Source organism: Amblyomma mixtum, chromosome 2 (assembly GCF_055824585.1).
Source record: "Amblyomma mixtum isolate Tamu chromosome 2, ASM5582458v1, whole genome shotgun sequence".
Classification (NCBI taxonomy): Eukaryota; Metazoa; Arthropoda; class Arachnida; order Ixodida; family Ixodidae; genus Amblyomma; species Amblyomma mixtum.
The window spans coordinates 182520341-182542574 of record NC_143013.1 but is presented as its reverse complement, the minus strand read 5'-3'; the positions used below and the strand labels follow the sequence as shown (position 1 = coordinate 182542574).

Here is a 22234-nt window from a genome sequence, read left to right as displayed (position 1 = left end):
TACACGGAGAGCGCCCTGACTGCGCAGGCCGCATTTCGATGAATGCAAACTGCAAAAAACCTATCTGTGCTGCGCCGCAACCCAGCAGGTTAAATAACATCACGTGATAGAACAGCCAGGAGATGGGAAAAGAAATGCTCGTTGCGACATACATATGAAATAAGCCAACAGCCATCGATACCAATGAGCACAGGGGAATGTTTCTATATGTTTTTTTTTTAAGTTGAGGTTTGTCAATTGGAGTTTAATAGTGCAATTTTTTTATCACCTAAGTATTTCAAACCAGAAGAAAAAGCAACCACGTGCGGCCGGTGGGACCTGAAGCCATGGTTTCCGAATTGCTCGTCCGGTGCTCTATCAACTGAGCTACGTGGCGACTGGTCTCCAGTCTTATATTTTCAGGGGTGTTTATTTTATCGCGTAACCTAACCTTGAGAGTGTTGACGGCCGCCACCCTCGTCCATAGCGATGGGCGTAGTAGGGCGTGTATTAGTGCAAGTGTGACGTGCAGTGACATCAAACTGTCACATCGGAAACTGCGAGGACACTTTTATGCTACCCATGGCATCTAGACTGCCAGAGCCGAGGTGGTTGTTAAAGTATTTATTATACAACAGAAGGAAAATGAGAGGCTCGTCATGAGACACTTATGAAAAAAAGCAACGGCCACCAAACTAAGAAGCGTAGGGGAGTCTCTCTCTTTTTCTTTTAATTTGTGGAGTTAGTCGAAAGTAATGTTAATAGCTCAATCTGGAATGCGATCAACGTGGTTATTTTTTCTGTGCTTTATAACCAATTATCTTTACACATAAAAAAATTGCGCTATTAATCCCTCAACCAACCCCGCTATCAAGCTCGCAAATTAAAAAAAAAAGAAAGAAATACCCCGTGCGCTCATTACGTTAATGGCATTTTGCTTCCTTCATATGTAACCGGATGATAGAAATTATTCTTGAGCTCTCCACTAAAGTGTCTCTCAATGCCCACATCTAGCTTCCCTGCGTTGATACCATATAGCGCGGATAAAACAGAGTTGTGTTTGTTAAAATGAGATCTCAACGCAAAAAGCTATGGACGGCAAAATATCTTTGTAACATTAAGAGAAGGGAAGAGGGCAGAATGGCTGAGGGTATAAACCCTAGAGAATGATGTCTTAGTTAAAAACAAAACAAAGAAATGGTCGTGGCCAGAGCATGTAATACAGAGGCAGGATAACCGAAGGTAGTTAAGGGTAACGGAGTGGATTTTAAGAAAAACAGTACGTAGCAGGTGCCAGCAGAAAGTCAGGTCGGCGGATAAGATTAACTAGTTTGCGTGTATAAGGTGGCTGCAACTGGAATAGGAAGGGGTCAGTTCGAGCAATAATAGAGAAGCCTATGTCCTGCAGTGGACATCATTACCGAGTACATTATGGTGATGATGTGATGTATTTGCATTGCGCCTATAGTCTTGACAGCAATACCAGTCCAAATGGCTGCTGAAAAGCATAAAAATATTGTACCCCCTATAAGAGTGCCCTACAGTAGGTCTCTTTATTATATCGTTAGATCCTTAGGTGGCCCACGGTGATATAATTCTTCACTCAAAGATTAATTGTTAGACTGAACAAAAATTTCTGCACACAATCGACATGTTCCAAAAGCAGAGAAAGCGTACGGATATAAAAACTTTCGTACTGCAATGCCACTGAAGAAGTGGGTTATTGAGCTTACCCCAAAAGGATGGTGTCCAGGTGCGGCGCAGGGTTTGGCAGTACGGCCCAAGTAAAGTTTTGAAGCTTACTGCTGGTGATGCCAAATTTCTCCAATTTCAACAATGGTGCTAGAGCGCCTTCTTCCAGGTTGGATACTCTCGAGTCAAAGATGAAGACGTTCTTCAGACTGCGTGGCAGGCTGCCCCAGTCACTCCCGACAGACACCGTTTGGTCTTGGAACCGCAACGTTAGCAACGAGAGGACGTCCTTCAGCACGCTCCAGGAATTTGGCAGTGTACTGTCAGCCCTGAAGAAAAGGTCTTTGAGGGTGCCATTGAGACTTTCGAATGCGTTCGGATGAGAGGCTTGGAAGTCATCGATATGAACGTTGCTTAGAGTAAGGTTTGTGATGGCCAAGTCACGAAAAGCGTCAATAGGGAGGCGTTCCAAACGGCTGTCGGAGAGGCTGAAGAAATGTTCCTGGTGCTCGGGACGTGGAATGCCTGTGGCCAACTCCGAGGCTCTAGAAAAGCCCTTGCAAAGGAAGAAAATGCTGCCATCATCCACTTGAAATTTTTGACAGGACGGTTCGCAAAAAACTGACGCCAGGCTGACGCATTGCAGCAGTAGAATGAGCCAAAGCTGTTGCAGCATTTCCGGTCTCGTTTCCTTTTGAGGTACGAAGCCTTGTGAGAGCTGTGTACGGCGCCTTTTTAAAGGGGCCGAGACGCGCTACTGTGTAATCACGCCACACTTGGTGGGCTGAAAATATAAAACATAAACTTATTTTTTGTCACTCGCTTTCTTTTTCAGTGTAACGTTATACAGGACGCCGCCGCAAGATGTTTAGATTCCATGTTATCATGTTCCCGGACTTTGAACCCTGATGCGGTCTTATACAGAAAAAATATAAAAAGTACATCATGGCAGAGATACACGTACGACACAGCCAACACATGCGGGCAGGATTTCGGTAGAAATTTTGTAAATAGCGCCAGGCTGCTGTACGCAGTTTATTTATGTCAAAACGATGTAAACCGTTAAGCTTGCGGTCTGCGAGTATTGTAACTATTACCAGGTGTCCCAAGTAAATGTAGCCAAGTTGTTTTCGAAAAACTACGCAGTGTGCTAATAAAATGAAGCCACCGCAGCGCTATTGTGAACCATGTAGCCTATTTGACAGTAGTTTATCATTCTCCAATGTTAGGTGTTTACTTAATTAACACGTTAACGTTCAAATATTCCATTCCAGTCGAGAGTACCAGTTCTATAACTGTATATTGATCACTTTGCAAAATTTGTGGCTGACATATTGCCGCCAATGTACCGTTTACGTGGATTCTTTATCGCAACCAAAAATAAACAAAATTAAAAATGCACCATTTTACGGCGGGGTTACTTGAGCATCCCAAACGTGATGTAAGGGTGAAATGTACGCCTATATTCAGCGCCCAGGAGATACGCAAAGCCGCAGCGCAACCGCGTTTCAGAGATATGTGTATTTTATTATCGGACATTGTCTGTTGATGCGATGAAGTTGTACCACTCTAAATTGGCAGATTTTACATTCTACGGGATTCCGCTCAGCGCCGGTAAAAACAACTACGTAAGCGGTAGCTTTTTGCAAACATCATAGAAGGCTCTTTTTCAAGCTGAAGTGCAACTTTTGCTTTGACACTTTTGTCCCAAAGCCAATAATTAAATCTACTGAACCATATTAGCAGTAGAAGAAATACTCTCGACTGGGCTACCTGACTGTCAAAAGCTGTGATTTTGTTTCACTCCTCTTAGACAGAGTATTTTAAAAACATGGTTGCATTTCGCTCAGGCACCAGTTAGAGAAACGATGTGGGAAAAAAATTCAGAAACCTGTGTTTGCCGAGAAAAAGATGTGCTCAGACTGCCCACATAGGGGAAAGGCAAATAGGTACAATATGGAGATTTCGTCGAAGTCAAAACTTTAATCTCGCCCGACGTGGTAAAGATCCATTTCTGAATGCCACGGTGGTCCATGCGGTACGGGCAAAGCATCCGCGGTAGCTCTGTGCATTAAATCGTCATAACAGTCTTTAAGCTCAAGAAAATGTAGCGGGAGATGCGTCTCAAAGATTTCTTTTTTGCGCAGATTTGCGAGGCATTCTTATTTCTGGTTACGCTAGAGTCACCCAACAAAGAGGGTTAAGCTTAAGTTAAGGAAAACGCAGCGAGCTATGGAAAGAAAAATGATAGACGTAACGTTAAGAGATCGGAAGCGGGTGGAGTGGGTGGGAGAACAAACGCGGGTTAGTGACATCCTAGTCGAAATCAAGAGGAAGAAGTGAGCTTGGGCAGGCCATGTAATACGACATCCTGCCAGTAACGAAGGAGGAAGTAAAGAAAGCCTTAGGAGCAATGCAAAGAGGGAAAGCAGCTGGTGAGGATCAGGTGACAGCAGATTTGTTGAAGGACGGAGGAGAGATTGTGCTACAAAAACTAGCCACCCTGTATACGCAATGCCTTGTGACCTCGAGAGTACCAGAAGCTTGGAGGAACGCTAACATTATCTTAATTCATAAGAAAGTAGACGTCAAGGACTTGAAGAACTACAGACCAATCTGCTTATTGTCCGTTGCCTACAAGGTATTTACTAAGGTAATCGCTAATAGAGTCAAAACAACCTTGAACTTTAGTCAACCAAATGATCAGGCAGGCTTTCGTAAAGGATACTCGACAATATACCACATTCACACTATCAATCAGGTGATAGAGAAATGCGCAGAATATAACCAACCCCTATATATAGCCTTCATTGATTACGAGAAAGCATTTGACTCAGTGGAAACCTCAGCTGTCATGCAGGCATTGCGGAATCGGGGTGTAGAAGAGTGTTATGTGAATATATTGGAAGATATTTATAACGATTGCACAGCTACTATAGTTCTCCATAAAGTCAGCAATAAAATTCCAATACGGAAAGGTGTCAGGCAGGGAGATACGATCTCGCCAATGCTCTTCACTGCCTGCTTACAGGAGGTATTCCGGGGACTGGAATGGGAACAGTTGGCGATAAGAGTTAATGGAGAATACCTGAGTAATTTGCGATTCGCTGATGACATTGCCTTGCTAAGCCACTCAGGACAATAACTGCAAAACATGATCAATCAGTTAGACAAGCAGAGCAGAACAGTGGGGCTAAGAATTAACAAGCAGAAAACCAAAGTAATGTTCAACAGCCTAGCAACGGAACAGCAGTTCGCAATTATTAGCGAGGTGCTGGAAGTAGTAAGAGAATATGTCTAGTTAGGGCAGGTAGTGACCGCAGATCTGGATCATGAGAGGGAAATAACTAGAAGAATAAGAATGGGGTGGAGCGCATATGGCAGGTTCTCTAATATCATGAATGGTAGCTTACCAATATCCCTGAAGATGAAAGTATACAACAGCTGTATCGTACCGGTACTCACCTATGGGGCATAAACGTGGAGGCTAACAAAGAGGGTTCAGCTTAAGTTAAGAACAACGCAGCGAGCTATGGAAAGGAAAATGATAGGTGTAACGTTAAGAGATCGGAAGAGGGCGGAGTGGGTGAGGGAACAAACGCGGGTTAATGACATCTTAGTTGAAATCAAGAGGAAGAAATGGGCTTGGGCAGGGCATGTAATGCGAAGGCAAGATAACCGCTGGTCCTTAAGGGTAACGGAGTGGATTCCAAGAGAAAGCAAGCGTAGCAGGTGACGGCAGAAAGTTAGGTGGGCGGATGAGACTAAGAAGTTTGCGGGAATACAGTGGCGGCAACTGACAAATGACAGGGTTAATTGGAGAGACATGGGAGAGGCCTTTGCCCTGCAGTGGGTGTAGTCAGGCTGATGATGATGATGATGATGTAATGCGAAGGCAAGATGACCGCTGGTCTTTAAGGGTAATGAAGTGGATTCCAAGAGAAGGTAAGCGTAGCAGTGGGCGGCAGAAAGTTAGATGGGTGGATGAGATTATAGCGCCCGGCGACGCTATAAAGCGCCGGCGCTAAGATCGGCGTTACAGCGCGCGCTAGAAAGAGAATAAAGATGGACCGCGCGTGCTCGGGGCGCACGCCCGGCACGGGCAGTCCGGAACTAGAAGCCTGCCACGCTGGTCGTCTCTGTCTGGTGCTCCGCTGCGACCCCGCAAAACCTCAACAGTGGTGACCTGGCAAACCGTGCCTTCTATCTCAGCGGCGTTCCAGCATGGCGTACTGGCAGCACCCAAGTTTCGACCCACCGCTCCCGGCGTTCCGGCCTGCAGGCGTCGGCGGGTGGTTCGCCCAACTGGAGGCTGCGATGTACCTGAACGGCATCACCATCCAGCCGTTCAAACACGAAGTCCTTTGCGACATCCTCCCGCCCGACCTCCTGCGTCGGCTCACCTACTCTGCTTTCGGCGGCCGGCCATACGATGAGCTGCGTGCGGCCGTCTTGGCGTACTTCGGCGCCTACTACGTTCCGCCGCCGCTCTACGACGCAGCGGACCCGTTTTCGCCGCCGCCAGCCTCTGGCCCTGCACCGGCCTCGCTCGCGCCCACGCAGCCTTCATCAGCACCCGGCCCGCCTCAGCAGCCCCTCGCCGCCTCGCCGCCACTCCCGTCCAGCGTCTCCAGCCCGGCTGACTCTCTCGACGCCACACCAGGTGGGATCCGCACGAGCTTCGCCTCGCGTCCTTCTCCCACTCCTATCGTACCCGCGTCTCTGGCCCTGCCTCTTTGCGCTTCAGTAGCGTTGTCGCCAGAGCCTCCTGCAGCCAAGGACGACTCTGCGGCAGCAGCCGTGCCGAGGCTTCCGGCATCTCCATCTACCTCGTCACTACCGCCAACAGCTCTGCAGGCCTCTTCTGTGAGGTTGAAGCCGTCGCCTGCTGATGCTAAAAAACCCTCAACAGTGGTGACTCCGGCCTAAGACATGACCGACCCCAGCAACCTACCGCCCTCAGGCGGCCTTCCGCCTGACGCTACCTTGCGCCCACGGGACGTCGCAGCTCTCCAGCTCCGCCTACAAACATTCTGGCCCAAGTGTCCGCAGACCTGGTTCGCCCAAGTGGAAGCCGTCTTCCATCTGCACCACGTCACCTCGGAGGCATCTCGGTTTCGTCATTTGCTTTCCAACCTGCCTTCGGCGGTGGCTCAAGAGGTAGCGGACATCATCGCTGCACCCTTGGGCGATACCCCGTACCAGCGACTAAAGCAGGGCATCCTGGACCGCACCACGGCGTCCGAGAGTGCGCGCCTCCAGCAGCTGCTCACCTACGAAGAGCTTGGAGACCGCCGCCCCTCCCAGTTACTCAATAGTATGCGGCTGCTCCTGGGCGAAACCAATGCAGACCCGAATGGCGCACTGTTGCGGCAGCTCTTCCTGCAACGCTTGCCGCAGTCGACCCGCATCGTCTTGGCTGCTGCGGGCGACTTGACCCTTGACCGCCTCGCCCAGCTCGCTGATCGAGTCCACGACGCGACTTCTCCTTCCGTCGCCGCCCTCTCTTCTCCACCGGAGACCGCCGTCATTTCACGGTTAGAGGCCCGGATCGATCAGCTGGTCGCTTCTATCGATGCCCTTCGGACGTCCTCTCATGCCCCGCACGGTTTATCCTCAACACCTCGCCGCCGTTCGTCTTCCCCGAGTGGTCCGCACTCGTCCAGTCCTCGCCGTCCGCGTCTCTGCTGGTATCACCGAACTTTCCAGCACAACGCTCGCCGCTGCACTCCACCATGCAACTGGTCGGGAAACTGACGGCGGCGTGTGACCTCGCTCTTCAACCTGGCCGCCTTTTCGTCGTCATGGATCGCATTTCTGGCCTGCGCTTCCTCATCGACACTGGTGCCGAAGTCAGCGTACTGCCGGCCTCCAAAGCAGACCGTGCTTCCAAGTCACATGGATCTACTCTTCGTGCGGCCAACTCAACCTCCATCGCAACGTATGGTCTCCGATCCCTCACTCTGGACATTGGCCTACGGCGCACGTTTCGATGGGTCTTCATCGTCGCCGATGTACATCAACCTATCCTCGGTTCGGACTTCCTGACGCATTTTGATCTGGACGTCAGCATGCGTCACCATCGTCTCATCGACAGCAAGACGCGCCTTTCCATCACTGGCGTTATATCAGCTGTCGCTTCCACTGGAATCCGAACTCTGCTTCCGTCATGCCCGTATGCTCAAGTCCTCGCAGACTTTCCCGAGGTCACGAAGCCTTGTAATCTACATCAGCCACCCAAGCACGGTATCACCCACCACATTGTCACGCGTGGTCCACCTGTCGCAGCTCGCCCGCGCCGCCTCTTCGGTGAGCGTCTGGCTAATGCAAAACGGGAATTCGACCACATGCTCCAGTTGGGTATTATTCGCCCTTCATCCAGTAGTTGGGCCTCCCCACTCCATCTGGTGCCCAAGAAAGAACCGGGTGACTGGCGTCCGTGTGGCGACTAAAGGGCTCTCAACGCTCACACGGTCCACGACAGCTATCCCCTTCCACACATCCAAGACTTCACGGGACATCTGGATGGCTGCAAGATCTTTAGTAAAGTGGACCTTGTCAAGGCGTACCATCAAATCCCTGTTGAGCCGGCCGATATTCCGAAGACGGCCATCACTACACCCTTCGGACTGTTTGAGTACGTGCGCATGCCTTTTGGGCTACGCAACGCAGCTCAAACTTTCCAAAGATTCATCGCTGAAGTGACGCGTGGTCTCCCGGCGGTATTCGCCTACATCGATGACATCCTCGTCGCGAGTCGTACTCCACAGGACCACGAGCGTCACCTCCGGGAACTCTTTCAACGCCTCCAAGAGTTTGGCTTGGTCGTCAATGCCCAGAAATGTGTCTTCGGCTCTTCTGAGCTCGAGTTCTTGGGCCACCACATCTCGGCGCTGGGAATTCGTCCATTGCCTTCTCACGTGCAGGCCGTTAAGGACTTCCCAGCACCCACTACCCTACGCAAGCTCCGTGAGTTCCTGGGCCTAGTGAATTTTTCACGGCGCTTTAACCCACACTGCGCCGAGCTTCTTCACCCCTTGACTGACCTTCTCCTTACCACGAAGTCCTCATCCTCTGCGATTTCCTGGTCTCCCGAAGCTCAGGCCGCTTTCACGGCTGCCAAACAAGCCCTCGCCGATTCAGTCGTCCTCATCCACCCTAGGACTTCCGCGCCCACTCGCATCATGGTGGATGCTTCCAGCGTGGCCATTGGCGCGGTGCTCCAGCAGAAGATTGACTCCGAGTGGCACCCACTGGGTTTCTTCTATCGGAAGCTCCAGCCTGCTGAGACTCGCTACAGCGTATTTGGCCGTGAGCTGCTTGCTATCTACTCCACCATCCAGCACTATCGCCACTTCTTGGAGGGCCAGCCTTTTTACGTTCTCACGGACCATAAGCCTCTGGTGTATGTGTTCCGTACGAACTCTTCGAAGTACGTCTGCCGTGAACTTCGTCAGCTGGCCTACATATCGGAGTTCACAACCGATATTCGACATATCAAAGGCACCGACAACGAGGCAGCTGATGCACTTTCACGCATTTCCACCATCGGCGTGTCTCCACCTGCTGTGGACTGGCCCTCCCTGGCGCGGGCACAGCTTGAAGACCCTGAGCTGCACGCCCTGCGTGACCACCCTCGAGCACTCCGTCTGCAGCTCGTGCCTCATCCGTTTGTGCCCGGATCACTCTGGTGCGACTTATCATCGCCTCTACCGCGACCGTTCATCCCGGAGGCCTTTCGTCGTGCCATTTTCCATTCCCTTCACGACATCTGCCATCCTAGCATTCCGGCCACGCAGCGCCTCGTTACCCAGCGGTACGTCTGGCCGAACATTAACACCGACGTTCGCCAGTGGGCCCGCTCGTGCCTTGCTTGCCAGTCCACCAAAGTGACACGCCATACCAAGACTCCCCCTCAGTCTTTCCTGCCGCCTGGATCACGCTTTGACCATATTCATATCGACCTGGTTGGACCGCTTCCCCCTTCTCAGGGCTACAAGTATATTCTGACGATGGTCGACCGCTTCACCCGTTGGCCCGAAGCCGTGCCCATTCCGGACATTACTGCGGAAACAGTTGCCAGAGCCTTCGTTTCGACGTGGGTTTCCCGCTTCGGCTGCCCCGGCATTGTTACCACGGATCGCGGCCGCCAGTTCGAATGCGCCCTCTTCACTTCGCTCACCCGGCTATTCGGCACTAAACACTGCCGCACCACATCGTACCATCCCTGTGCCAACGGCATGGTCGAGCGGTTCCATCGCCAGCTCAAGGCTGCCCTTACTGCGCGCCGGAATCGCGAGCACTGGGTAGATCACCTCCCTATGGTGCTCCTAGGCCTTCGCGCCGTCCTTCGTCGTGACCTTGGCTGTTCGGCGGCCGAACTCGTCTTCGGTACCTCCCTGCGGCTTCCCGGAGACTTGTTCGTACCTTCGGCTCCCTCGTCCCAACCCCTGCAATACCTTCACCGCCTACAGGACTGTCTCCAGCACCTGCGCCCAGTGCCGCCTCGCTCAACTGCCCATCAAGTCTTTGTGCACCCGGACCTTGCATCCTCGACGCACGTTTTTCTCAGGCGAGACGCTGTAAAGGCGCCTCTTACCCCTTCATACGATGGCCCGTACCGCGTCCTCACCCGGACGACAAAGTCAGCGACAATCCTGCTTGATGGTCGTCAAGAGGTAGTCTCCCTCGACCGACTCAAACCAGCGTACCTCGAGACACCTCCCCAGGAGCTCCCCTCAGATGTTGCCGGCCCACCTGCAGACCTGCTTGCCGCTGTGGCTAATCCATCTCTGCCCCGTCGGCGCGTACATTTCGCCGTTCCGTCTAGGCGGGGGGCCCTATAGCGCCCGGCGACGCAATAAAGCGCCGGCGCTAAGATCGGCGTTACAGCGCGCGCTAGAAAGAGAATAAAGATGGACCGCGCGTGCTCGGGGCGCACGCCCGGCACGGGCAGTCCGGAACTAGAAGCCTGCCACGCTGGTCGTCTCTGTCTGGTGCTCCGCTGCGACCCCGCAAAACCTCAACAAGATTATGAAATTTGAGGGAATACGGTGGCCGCAAGTGGCGAAGGACAGGGTTAACTGGAGAGACGTGGGAGAGGCGTTTGCCCTGCAGTGGGCGTAGTCAGGCTGATGATGATGACCTGGTATCGTATCTAAATAACGTGCGTTCTTGCGCACTTTGTCTATTGTTATGAGCAACACTTGTTGTTGGGCTAGTTGGTAATACATACTTCTGAAGGAACCAGCGCACAAAACACAACGGACAAGAAAAAGGTGGTACACGACGGACAGGAGCGCTGAACTTACAACTTTATTTCGGAAGTAAAGATGCAACATATATATACAGCCATGTCAGGGAGGCGTGTCACACAGGGAAAGCAAGAACAAGTGAAATCTACAAGGTCATTATGAGACAAGCGGCACAAGCAAACCAAAAACCTTAACTAATATAACATGTGAAGGTCTTTACTTCCGAAATAAAGTTGTAAGTTCAGCGCTCCTGTCCGTCGTGTACCACCTTTTTCTTGTCCGTTGTGTTTTGTGCGCTGGTTCCTTCAGAAGTATCTATTGTTATGTTCCGTTCCTACTCACAGCATTGTTTTCAATTTGCATCCAACTATAGTGAATGCAAAAGTCTTGCACTATTTGCTATTTTACGTTGTGCTGTAGAGCCTCTCCCTTGTATTATTGTTTCTTTTGCCTTAGTGTGTCTTGAAATGAAGATGAGCAAATATTTCGTTATTTAACTATTGTGTGCTTCTCCGCTCCCTGCTAGTCGCTGTGCCTAAAGCAGAACAAGGTTAACTGAAAAGGAAAGTTTCTCCCTGTTTAATGGCGTTGCTGCGCGAATCTCCGCTTGTTCTTTGACATGCGTACCATATCAGCTTATTTAAATCTGTGTGAAGGTCAGACCTTAAAAATGCGTCAAGATGTAAATGCCGAGAATTAGCCTAGGAAAGAACTTACAGTGTTGCCAGACCATTACTTGCTTTAAAAAAAATGTTTCTCTGCTTTTACTCAAAAGTAGATCATTTAACATTTCAAATTTGCACGAATGCACTCAAAGACTGGTCTTGCAAAAAAAAACAGCCGTTTTCTGCGTGCTAGATTAGAGAAGCATATGAACCACCTATGTTTAAGAGCGACAGCATATGGCAATTATTGAAGTGAAACAACGAAAAGTAGCCTGCGCATATAGCGCGGGAGTTTACTACATTCAGTACATTTTTATATCTGTCGCAGAAGGAAATGTCTTGTTTCTTTTTCTTCAGTAATTTCACACGCCTTTGAAAAAAAATCAGCTGAGACACTTTATCAGTGTGTTCTACTGGCGCTTCCGGCCTTAAATATCAGCACTGCAACACTTCGAGAGCGGCGAATTTGGCACACAGGCGTCTCACACCTGAAGGGTCACTTTATCTGCGCAGGCCGCATAAGTACTACCTTTAAACTACGAAATTCATTGTCGGCGACGTCATTTATCAGGGCTGATGTCGCGCGAACTTGCTAGGCATCATTACCTAGAGTTTACAAAGTGCTTCGGAGGGCCATCACCAGGCAGTGGGCGGGGATCCTGCGCCTATTGCTGGTATTGAATTATCGTTGAGGTTGGCTAAGAGCCGCTGTAGCCTCGAAGTTATTGCCTGAAGTATGTAAGAGTATAATGATATCGCACAGTTATCCATGCGTGATTTATGGCTTGTCGCCTCCTTCGCGCTGCTTTTAGTATCGCCTTAGATGATATCATTAGAATATAGAATATTGGATGACTTCGGTCTATTTATTTTATGCATCAAATCAGGAACATAACAAGGGTGTGCGTAACTGATAATTTTTCGCCAAAGTTTGAGTCGACGAAAACGGAATTAGCATTTCTGGAAGTGCAAAAAGCATCAGTTTTAACAAACAGCATCAAAAGAACATCTCGAATAGTAATATTAACTTTGAGGGGCAGCATCAAGGTTTGCATTAAGAAGCTCGAAATGGAAACCTAACCACGGCAAAGAACGTTTAACACCTTCCTGGACAAAAAAAGACAGCATCGTACACATCGCCCCTTCTTGAAACATTCTTCATTGCAGAATGAATTGCAGCGCTGCTTACTAGTATTTTTTCTCAGTAGCTTGCTGCTCTTTCGTAAGTTTTTAAGGCGTCATTTTATTTTACTAATGGAGTGCCTGCAATCGCAAGGATTACCCCAAAGAACTAAGGCGGACTAGTTCACCATAGCAGCGCATACGATTGCAAAAAACGCGCATTGAGCCACCGCTGATCTGGACACCTTTTACTGGCCTCTGGTTTGCCGAGCTTAAAGGAAATGCCTACCAAGCAGCTCCAGTCACATGCGGCAAAAGTGGGTCTGAGGATAAATTAGAGAACAGAATTTGTAGTTACCTCGCATCGGACGCATTTCACAGAAACTTATACCCGCAATATTGTAACAGTTGTTACAGTGAAAGGGAACTGCAGCGGCTGAACGAGGGCACCGAGAGCTGAACCAGGGAACGAGGGCACCAGAAACCGGACCTACAGGTCAGCGTCGTCTACCTCTACCGATTGCCCTCTCTTTCACTTTCTACTTCCAATCCACCTGTCAATATTATACTGGTTTATGTGGTGTAACGTCCCAAAGCGACTTGAATGGCTTGGAAAATGAACAGGTTCGGGTACCTTCAACAACTTGAGGTGCATTAACGTGCTTCAAAAGTCGCATAGTACACGGGCCACTAGCGTTTGTACTCCATCTAAATGCACCGCCACCGCCGGCATCGAACCCGCGTCTTTCGGATAAGCAGCCGAGCACCATATCCACTGAGCCACCGCGGCAGCTTGCAATAACGTGAACTTCGTTTAAGATACAGCACATACCTACTCTTGGACGTCATAAAGGGGGCAAGAAGGTAGAGGAGTGAAAAGAGTACCAAGCAACACCAACAACACAAATTAGCAGGTAGAAGCTGCACACATACGTCGACGCCCCCGACGCCGCCAGGTATTTTCTTCCTTCGTGCCCGTTCTAATACTCTCGCATTAAAACAACAGAACCGGCTCCGGTCATTTTCATGTGCCTCCTTTGGACATGTTACCTTTCGTGCGGCCTTCCGAAGAAAGTTACAAATCTCAACCAACTCGCCTCAAAGCTAAGGTAATGGTACCTAATAACTAATACTAATAACTAATACAGTCGGGGCAACCTTAGACATTAGACAACCAAAGGATCAGGCAGGCTTTTGTAAGTAATACTCATCAATAGACCATATTCACACTATAAGGTGATAGAAAAATGCTCAGAATCTACCCATCCCTATATATAGGCCTCATTGATTACGAGAGGGTAGTTGACTCAGTGCAAACCTCAGCAGTCATGCAGGCATTGCGGAATCAAGATGTATAAGTCTTATCTTAAAATATTGCAAGATAGATATCTATAATTAATGCACAGGCACCATAGTCCTCCATGATATGAGCAATAAAATTCGAATAAGGAAGGATGTCAGGCAGACATACACGATCTCGTCTTTGCTATTCACCACCTGTTTGCAGGAGGTATTCTGAGGCCTGGATTGGAAGCAGTTAGGGATAATAGTTAATGAAAAATAACTAAGTATTTTGTGATTCGCTGATGACATTGCCTTGCTAAGTCACTCAGGAGATGAATTGCAAAGCATGATCGATGAGTTAGCTAGAGCAGAACGGTAGGTCTTAAAATTGACAAGCAATAACAAAAGTAATGTAACCAGAGTAAACAGTCTCGCAAGGAAACAGCAGTTCACAACTGGTAGCCAGGTGCTGGAAGTGGTAAGGAAGTACGTCTACTTAGGGCAGGCAGTGGCCGCTGATCTGTATGGTGAGACGAGACAACTAGAAGGATAAGAATGGCATGTAGAGCACATGGCAAGTACTCTTAGACATTGAATGGCAGTTGACCACTATCCCTCAAGTGAAAAGTGTACAACCGCTGTATCTTGCCGGTGCACACCTATGGCGCAGAAACGTCGAGGCTAACGAGAAGGGTTGAGCTTAAGTTACGGACAACACAGTGAGCTATCGAAAGAAAAACGATTGGTGTAGCGTTAAGAGACCGGAAGCGGGTAGATTCGGCGAGGAAACAAACTCGGGTTAATGTTATCTTAGTCGAAATCAAGAAGAAGAAATGGGCTCGGGTAGGCATGTAATACGAAGGTAAGAAACCGCGCGTCTTTAAGGGTAGCAGGGTGAATTCCAAGAGAGGGCAAGCGTAGCAGGGGGCGGCAGAAAATTAGTTGGATGGATGAGATTATAAAGTTTGCAAGGATACGGTGGCCGCAGCGTGCACAAGACAAGGTTAATTGGAAAGATATGAGAGAGGCCTTTGCGCTGCAGTGGACGTAGTCAGACTTGTGCTGATGATGAGCCGTAAAAGATTATTACTTGAAGAGTGCTAAAGAAGCGTCACAGGACTAGGTTCAAGTAGTAAACGTTCCCAGTGTGAGCTTCCAATGGCAGCCAGTCCGGATCTAGATATTGTTAGCACCTTCTGCTGGTCCCAGATCTGAGCAGTTGCTTGGAGAGTACATACACAGATGCTCGGGACTAAGGTCACGGGGTCTTCGATTGGTCAATGAATATAGGATGTCGTGACCAAGTACTAACCAGGGCCACGAAATCCTCTTCTGGTGAGAGGGCCGCTGTCGGCTTTAGCCAACAGGATCTGGCCGTGTTCCTAGAATTGATATTAAAGTACTTACGCACTGAGATAGTGTTGTTGAGGTATTAGCGGGGTCGCAGCGGAGCACCAGACAGAGACGACCAGCGTGGCAGGCTTCTAGTTCCGAACTTCCCGTGCCGGGCGTGCGCGCCCAGCACGCGCTGTTCATCTTTATTTTCCTCTAGCGCGGGAACGCCGATCTCAGCGCCAGCGCCGCCGGGCGCTACAGGGCCCCCCGCCTAGACGGAACGTCGGAATGTGCGCTCGGTAAAAGAAAAGAGAGTAGAAGTGTCCAGTAAGTTCATGTCAGGAGCCGGGAAGAGCTGTCGGGTGGAGTGCGCGGGCTCAGGTGGACGAGCCTGGCTGCTGCGCAATGGGCGAATGATGCAGGGTGTCCAGCTGACAATGGACATCGGGGCAGGAGAGGCCATGATTGGGCCGGCACCGACTGTAGTGCTGCCCGCGGACACAAGTGTCGTCGGTGTGGGGACGGTGGAGCTGGTGTCGGTGGGAATCCGGCGCGCCGAGTACGTCGGCACAAGCGCTGGAGTGGGCGAAACGGCTCCGTGGCCTGACAGCAGCTGTGTTTTGACCATCGACATAGCGGCGACAGCTGTGACGATGCCGGAGCAAGTTGCTGTGCTCAATGCCAGGTGCTTGGGTGAAGCGAGAGTGACAGTCCGGAGAAACTGGCCTGTGCTGATGCGCGTGTGGGCATGGTCGGCTGTGGGTGGCTGCAAGAAGGTTGTGCCAGTGACAGGCCGTGGAGCCGAGACGCCTACATCAGACGGCTGGCTGACAGCAACAGACACAGCTGGTGGATGGACAGTTGCTGCACTACACGGTGTGGATAGCTCTGCCATTCGTTCCTGAAGGTGGCTCAAGGCAGGCACCAAAGCAGACGCTTGCAGCGACAGTGTCGAGCTGCCAGGGTCAGACTCCGAGAAGCGGGTGACAGAACTCAGGGCTTGGGGTAGGGCCTCTTGGGCAGGCGGTGTGGCCGCCGGGGTAGTGGGGCTGGTATGTGGCATATGCTGCGGTGGCGGCTTCAACCTCACAGCAGAGGCCTGCAGAGCTGTTGACGGTAGTGACGAGGTAGGTGGAGATGCCGGAAGCCTCGGCACGGCTGCTGCCGCACAGTCGTCCTGGGCTGCAGGAGGCTCTGGCGACAACGCTACTGAAGCGCAAGGAGGCAGAGCCAGAGACGCGTGTCGGATAGTAGTGGGAGCAGGACGCGAGGCGGAGCTCGTGCGGATCCCACCTGGTATGGCGTCGAGAGTGACAGCCGGGCTGGAGACGCTGGACGGGAGTGGCGGCGATGCGGCGAGGGGCTGCTGAGGCGGGCCGGGTTCTGAGGAAGGCTGCGTGGGCGCGAGCGAGGCCGGTGCAGGGCCAGAGGCTGGCGGCGGCGAAAACGGGTCCGCTGCGTCGTAGAGCGGCGGCGGAACGTAGTAGGCGCCGAAGTACGCCAAGACGGCCGCACGCAGCTCATCGTATGGCCGGCCGCCAAAAGCAGAGTAGGTGAGCCGACGCAGGAGGTCGGCCGGGAGGATGTCACAAAGGACTTCGTGTTTGAACGGCTGGATGGTGATGCCGTTCAGGTACATCGAAGCCTCCAGTTGGGCGAACCACCCGCCGACGCCTGCAGGCCGGAACGCCGGGAGCGGCGGGTCGAAACTTGGGGGCTGCCAGTACGCCATGCTGGAACGCCGCTGGGAAAGAAGGCACGGTTCGCCGGGTCACCACTGTTGAGAATTTTGCGGGGTCGCAGCGGAGCACCAGACAGAGACGACCAGCGTGGCAGGCTTCTAGTTCCGAACTGCCCGTGCCGGGCGTGCGCGCCCAGCACGCGCTGTTCATCTTTATTTTCCTCTAGCGCGGGAACGCCGATCTCAGCGCCAGCGCCGCCGGGCGCTACAGTGTTTATCTGATTGAGAATCCCAGCCAACGAACACAGTCGAGATTATTTTTAGGACAGCGAAGCGAGAAATAGAAAAGAAAACTGTTTGGTTAACACTAAGAGGAAGAAAGAGAAAAGAATGATTTTGGGTACAAACGCGATTTAATGATATTCGTGCTGAAATTATGAATAAATATGGATGGGCAGGTCATCTAACCCGAAGGCGAGATAACAGATTATCTTCTGGTCGTAACCGAACGTCTTTCAGGACTACGGAACCGTAGCAAGTATGGCTCACAGACTCACGGAAGGAGTTGTCATTGTACGCTACACCATGAACAAGAACAAATATATCGTAGGTTATGGTCACAAAATTCAAATATACACATAGAGGCACTGCGGCGATGTTATAAACAAAATATATATGCATCGCGGGCTCCATAGCAGACTGTATACTGCGAGAGGCAAATGAGGGTAACAGCAGCGCGTTGTCTTCGCTCACTTGTGAAGCGCAAATAGCGCAGAAGTAAGAAATTAAACATACAAAATAGAAGCGACAGAGTAGCAGTCAATCAGCGCACAAGTAAAAAAAAATCTATAGAGCCCATTTCGCTGGACTGCATTCATGTTTCTTCACGGATGCAGTACTTCCTAAAAATGAGCCGGACCCATTGCACAGCGGTAATGCCCAATTTCACCTGATTCTTGCACACCGAACACATGTGTTAAAACTGTTTTAATCCCATGTTCTACCAGCATTGGGCCTTCTAGAAAATAGCCGGATTATGGTGCTCGGCTGCTGTTTCGAAAGACGCGGGTTTGATCCCAGCCGCGGCAATGGCATATCAATACAGGCGAAATACTAGAGGCCTAGATACAGTGCGATGTCAATGCAAACGAAATTATCTGTAGCCCTTTACTACTGCGTCTCTCATAGCCTGAGTTGCTTTGGAACATAAAGCACCACAATTTAAATGAAACCAAGCATTATAGAAAACATACTTTTCTTTCTCCGAGCAGCTAAAGACACCCCACGAATACATGCCGGATTATTTTTGCTTATCGAGAGTGGTGTTTTGTTTGAACCGATGACTTTGAACCACTTAAGACACTTTTCATTCATGATGCGGCTCAATTTGATAATTCTGGAAAGTGATAATTCTGGAAAGTAGCGGCCCAAACAAAGCTAGTGAGCAGGAATATTATTCGCATCATGGGGCCCAGCACTACACACGCCGACGATGTCATGCTGTAAACCATTGCGTTAGAGATTGTCGATGTGAAAATGAATGCATATTGTTGCAATCTACAAACCAAGGCAGGCAGGTATCCATGGACGAGGGAGTGCTCCGCAGAAGGTAGTACTATACACGACAAAATTATATGCACATCACGAGAAAAGACAACTATCTAATTCGGTAAGCGGCTTTTATGTCCACCTGCCATTTACGTCTTGTTTACAAATATTGAGCCAAAAAAGTTGCACTTTTACCCACAGCAAAGGGAACGGTCATAAGAAAATTATTAAGATATTTAATTCAAATATTGCAGCAAAAATTGCGAGAGGAAATCTGGATTATCGGTGTTTTCGCTGAATTACCCTATTGGTTCCCCAATTATAGCTAAAAAAATTCCCCAAAATTTGACAAAAATAATTATACCTGGAAACGAAGTGAGCCTAGTTATATATCACGTATACGATGGGTGGCAGTAATACAGGTAAAACAGGATCTAAAAAAAAGATCTCTGCGGCACCCGATCGAGCAAATAACTTTAGATTCCCCGATAGGTAGCCAAAGGGTTTAATTTTCTCGTCAACCCGATATAACGGAACTAATTTTACCATCAAACTCGATTTCCCGAATGTTGTAAAAAAACCTGGGTTAAGAACGGATTATTTTTGCCTGACTTTGGTCACAATGCCTAGGAGCTTTCTTTAACATCCCACCAGTAACATCTAGGCGCCCTAGTCAAGGCTCTGGTTCTGTTTTAATGGGGATGCACGCTGAGCCACTGCTTGAAACAGCGAACTCGGTCGTCCCGCCTAAGTTTGAATCTCTTATACGAGATGGCGCTAGGCGAACGGTTGTTCTCGTCATTTCACGTCTAGTGAGACAGATGGCACTAACCATCTCCTCCACACTTTCTTGCTACGCGCGCTTGCAGTTTCTTTGTCATTATTATCCGTGTCATTGCATTAAATAACTCAACCCTCTCGTAAGTGTTAACTGAAGTGTTTTTCAGTTCTTGTCGTTATGTTTAATGTGAGTAAATTTCAGAGGTGAAATGCAGGCTGCTAAAAAGTCCCGGTGGAACATGAGAATTTCATCTGTTTTAACCAAATATCCCTATTTGCCACCAGAATTCAATTCTACCGTATTTATGTGTCCAGAAATCGTGGGAGGTGTGATCGCCCTAAATTTCAGGGAATGTATAAGGGTGTTTTTCTAACCGCTTAAAGTTGTAAAAAAAAAAGGAGCTGACAGTATCGTGCATGCCGCCTTCACAGAGTGTATATTCGGCTCGGCGGACATAAAATAAGGAGATAGCTGTGAAATACAGTTAATTAATTATTACCTTTTGAACACTTCACTTAACGCTGCACATTTCAATAGGAATACTGAAGACTGTAAAGATTCAAATCTAATAAAATTCACAGCTTGTCCCTAAGTGCAACAGCTATTGAAATATTCGCGATTGAACTGAACGGTCAGAGTGCGCTAGAAACCCCGCCCACGATACTACGTAAGAGATTTACGAAATGATAACAACTGATGGCATCAAGGCTAGCTCCGACTGCGGCAGGCAGTCGCTCGATAAGAGCGCATAGTTACTGCCTCAGTATGCAGCGCGCGCTCTTTTTTATCAATTGGCATTGAACTTGAAGGCACGTTTCATGCCGTCAGCGACTTCGAAAAAGCAGCACAGTGATATTGCGCACGATTTCCCTTTCCGCTCTTGCTTGGACAAGAAAAGATCGGCGGCTTCTGGGCTTGCGATTTATTATTTTTGACACCAATTTACGCTTCACCGCTGCGGGCTGTCGATTCGGTAAACAGAACGAACAAGGCTGCTGTACGAGGGGGTACCCAAAAGTAACCGGACTTATTTTTCTTTGAACTTACTTGTTCACATTTTAAGCGCAGACCTTCAAACTCCTTCAAAGTATTCCCCACTTGCAATGATACGCTTGTCGAATCTTTCATTCAATTTTTCAAAACATTGTTTAAATCCATCTTTGGTGATGCCTGACAGTGCCTCCGTCGTTTTTTTCTTCACCTCAGCAACATCGGCGAAACGCTTTCCATTCACCTATTTTTTCATTCTAGGAAACAAAGAAAGTAGCACGGGGCAAGGTCGGGAGAGTATGAGGGTTGAGGAATAGGGGCATGCCATTTTTGGTCCAAAATTGTCGTACAGACAGAACTGTGTGAGCAGGGGCATTGCCATGAGGGAAAAACCAGTCACCCGACCACCAAAAATCTGGCCGCTTCCACCGCACACTGTTGCCCAATCTTTTCAAAACATCCAAGTAGAAATCCTGGCTAACTGTCTGACCCTGCGGAACAAATTCTCAATGGACGACCCCTCTCAGGCCGAAAAAACAAATCACCATTGTTTTGAGGTTTGGTTTCACCTGACGAGCTTTCTTAAGGCGAGGTGAATTTGATGTTTTCCATTGGCATGATTGTTGCTTTGATTCAGGATTCGATTCAGGAACACTTCAGTTGTCCCCATAGCATCATCCTTCTACATCTTTCTTAATATTTCAAGAGTTTCCATTCAACTTTTTCCGAGCAAAAATCAGAATTTCCCCGGCGCACGCTGTTCACGAAAATCAGCCATTGCAAAAACGACATTCACACAAAACACTCGTCACTCTAAGACTCTGCCTAAACTAGTCTGACCTCCTTCAACGACGGCACTCGGCTTACTGACTCTGGAATGTTCGTTCTATGCGATCCTAGTGTCAAAACGCGGTTCCACAGAACCCTTGCCGACCAAAAAATTTAGTCCGGTTTCTTTTGGGTACCCCCTCGTATACTATACATATGAACTCTGAATGCGCGTTGAAATGGCGGGACAGCTGAAGCCGCGATACTCGTTGACCGGGAAGGTGCAGATGGTTGCCTATGTAAAAACGAATGGCAACGCTCGCCTCGCATCAAGACTCTCCGCCTCCTAGAATCCTGGCCGCTATGTTCCTTTACATACCATAATCGCTAAAATGCACACGCTGTTCCGGACCACAGGATCTTTGCTTCATTCAAGAAAGTCAAAGGAAGTTATCGTCAGTGAAGAATTCGAGATAGATGTTCTCGCCCACCTTCGTGCATACCCCGAAGCCAGCATCAGACAAATCGTCGAGGGCGTTGGATCCTCCCGCTATTCAGTCTGGAGAGTGCTCAAGAAACCTAGTTTCAAGCATGAAATGCTTTTAGTTCCCGTTGTCGGCAGTGTGGTGACGTCACGCCGAGACCGAGAGCCAACATCCGGGCACTGAAACAAGATCATCCGGGCACTGAAACGAGAGCATCCGGGCACAGTACGAGATTTAACGAGACTCTGCGAGAGAGGGCCGTAGGGGGCCGCTTCCACGCCGTCCCCAGGATGGCGCTGCGGTCCCACACTCACGCATATAAAAGACCGGCCGCTGGGCCTTCAGCTCATGACGTTTGCCCCTTTGCCAGGCAGATGTATACACGATCGCGGAGTATTCGAACGCGTTGCATATACATTCTTGTCAGGCCTGCGTCTCGTCGTGTCTGCGTACGCTTCTGCATCGTCCTGCATTTCAATGCCGCCACCGTCACAGCAGCTTAAGCCGAGCAATGGAGCCTGATAAAACGAGAGGTAGCTAGGAAGCGTCTTGCGGAAAGCGATGGCTTCGCGAGTGATACGCCACAGAAGAAGACTGATCGCCCCTGCCCTACCGACTACGAACACTGACCCATTTCAAGATTTTGACTA

The 22234-nt window shown here is 49.6% G+C and overlaps 1 protein-coding gene across 1 annotated transcript in view; it reads right to left on the bottom strand.

Annotated features, from left to right (window-relative positions):
- The window catches only part of LOC149361765 (uncharacterized), a 28540-nt gene extending 6773 nt beyond the window's left edge, over positions 1–21767 (bottom strand). Inside the window, exons 1-2 of the mRNA XM_089569583.1 lie at positions 21591–21767; positions 1713–2455 (exon numbers count right to left, since the gene is read on the bottom strand). Coding sequence (XP_089425709.1) covers positions 1713–2347 — 635 coding nt within the window. The 5' untranslated portion in view covers positions 2348–2455; positions 21591–21767. The remainder of the gene's footprint in view (positions 1–1712; positions 2456–21590) is intronic.
- Between the last annotated feature and the right edge of the window lie 467 nt (positions 21768–22234).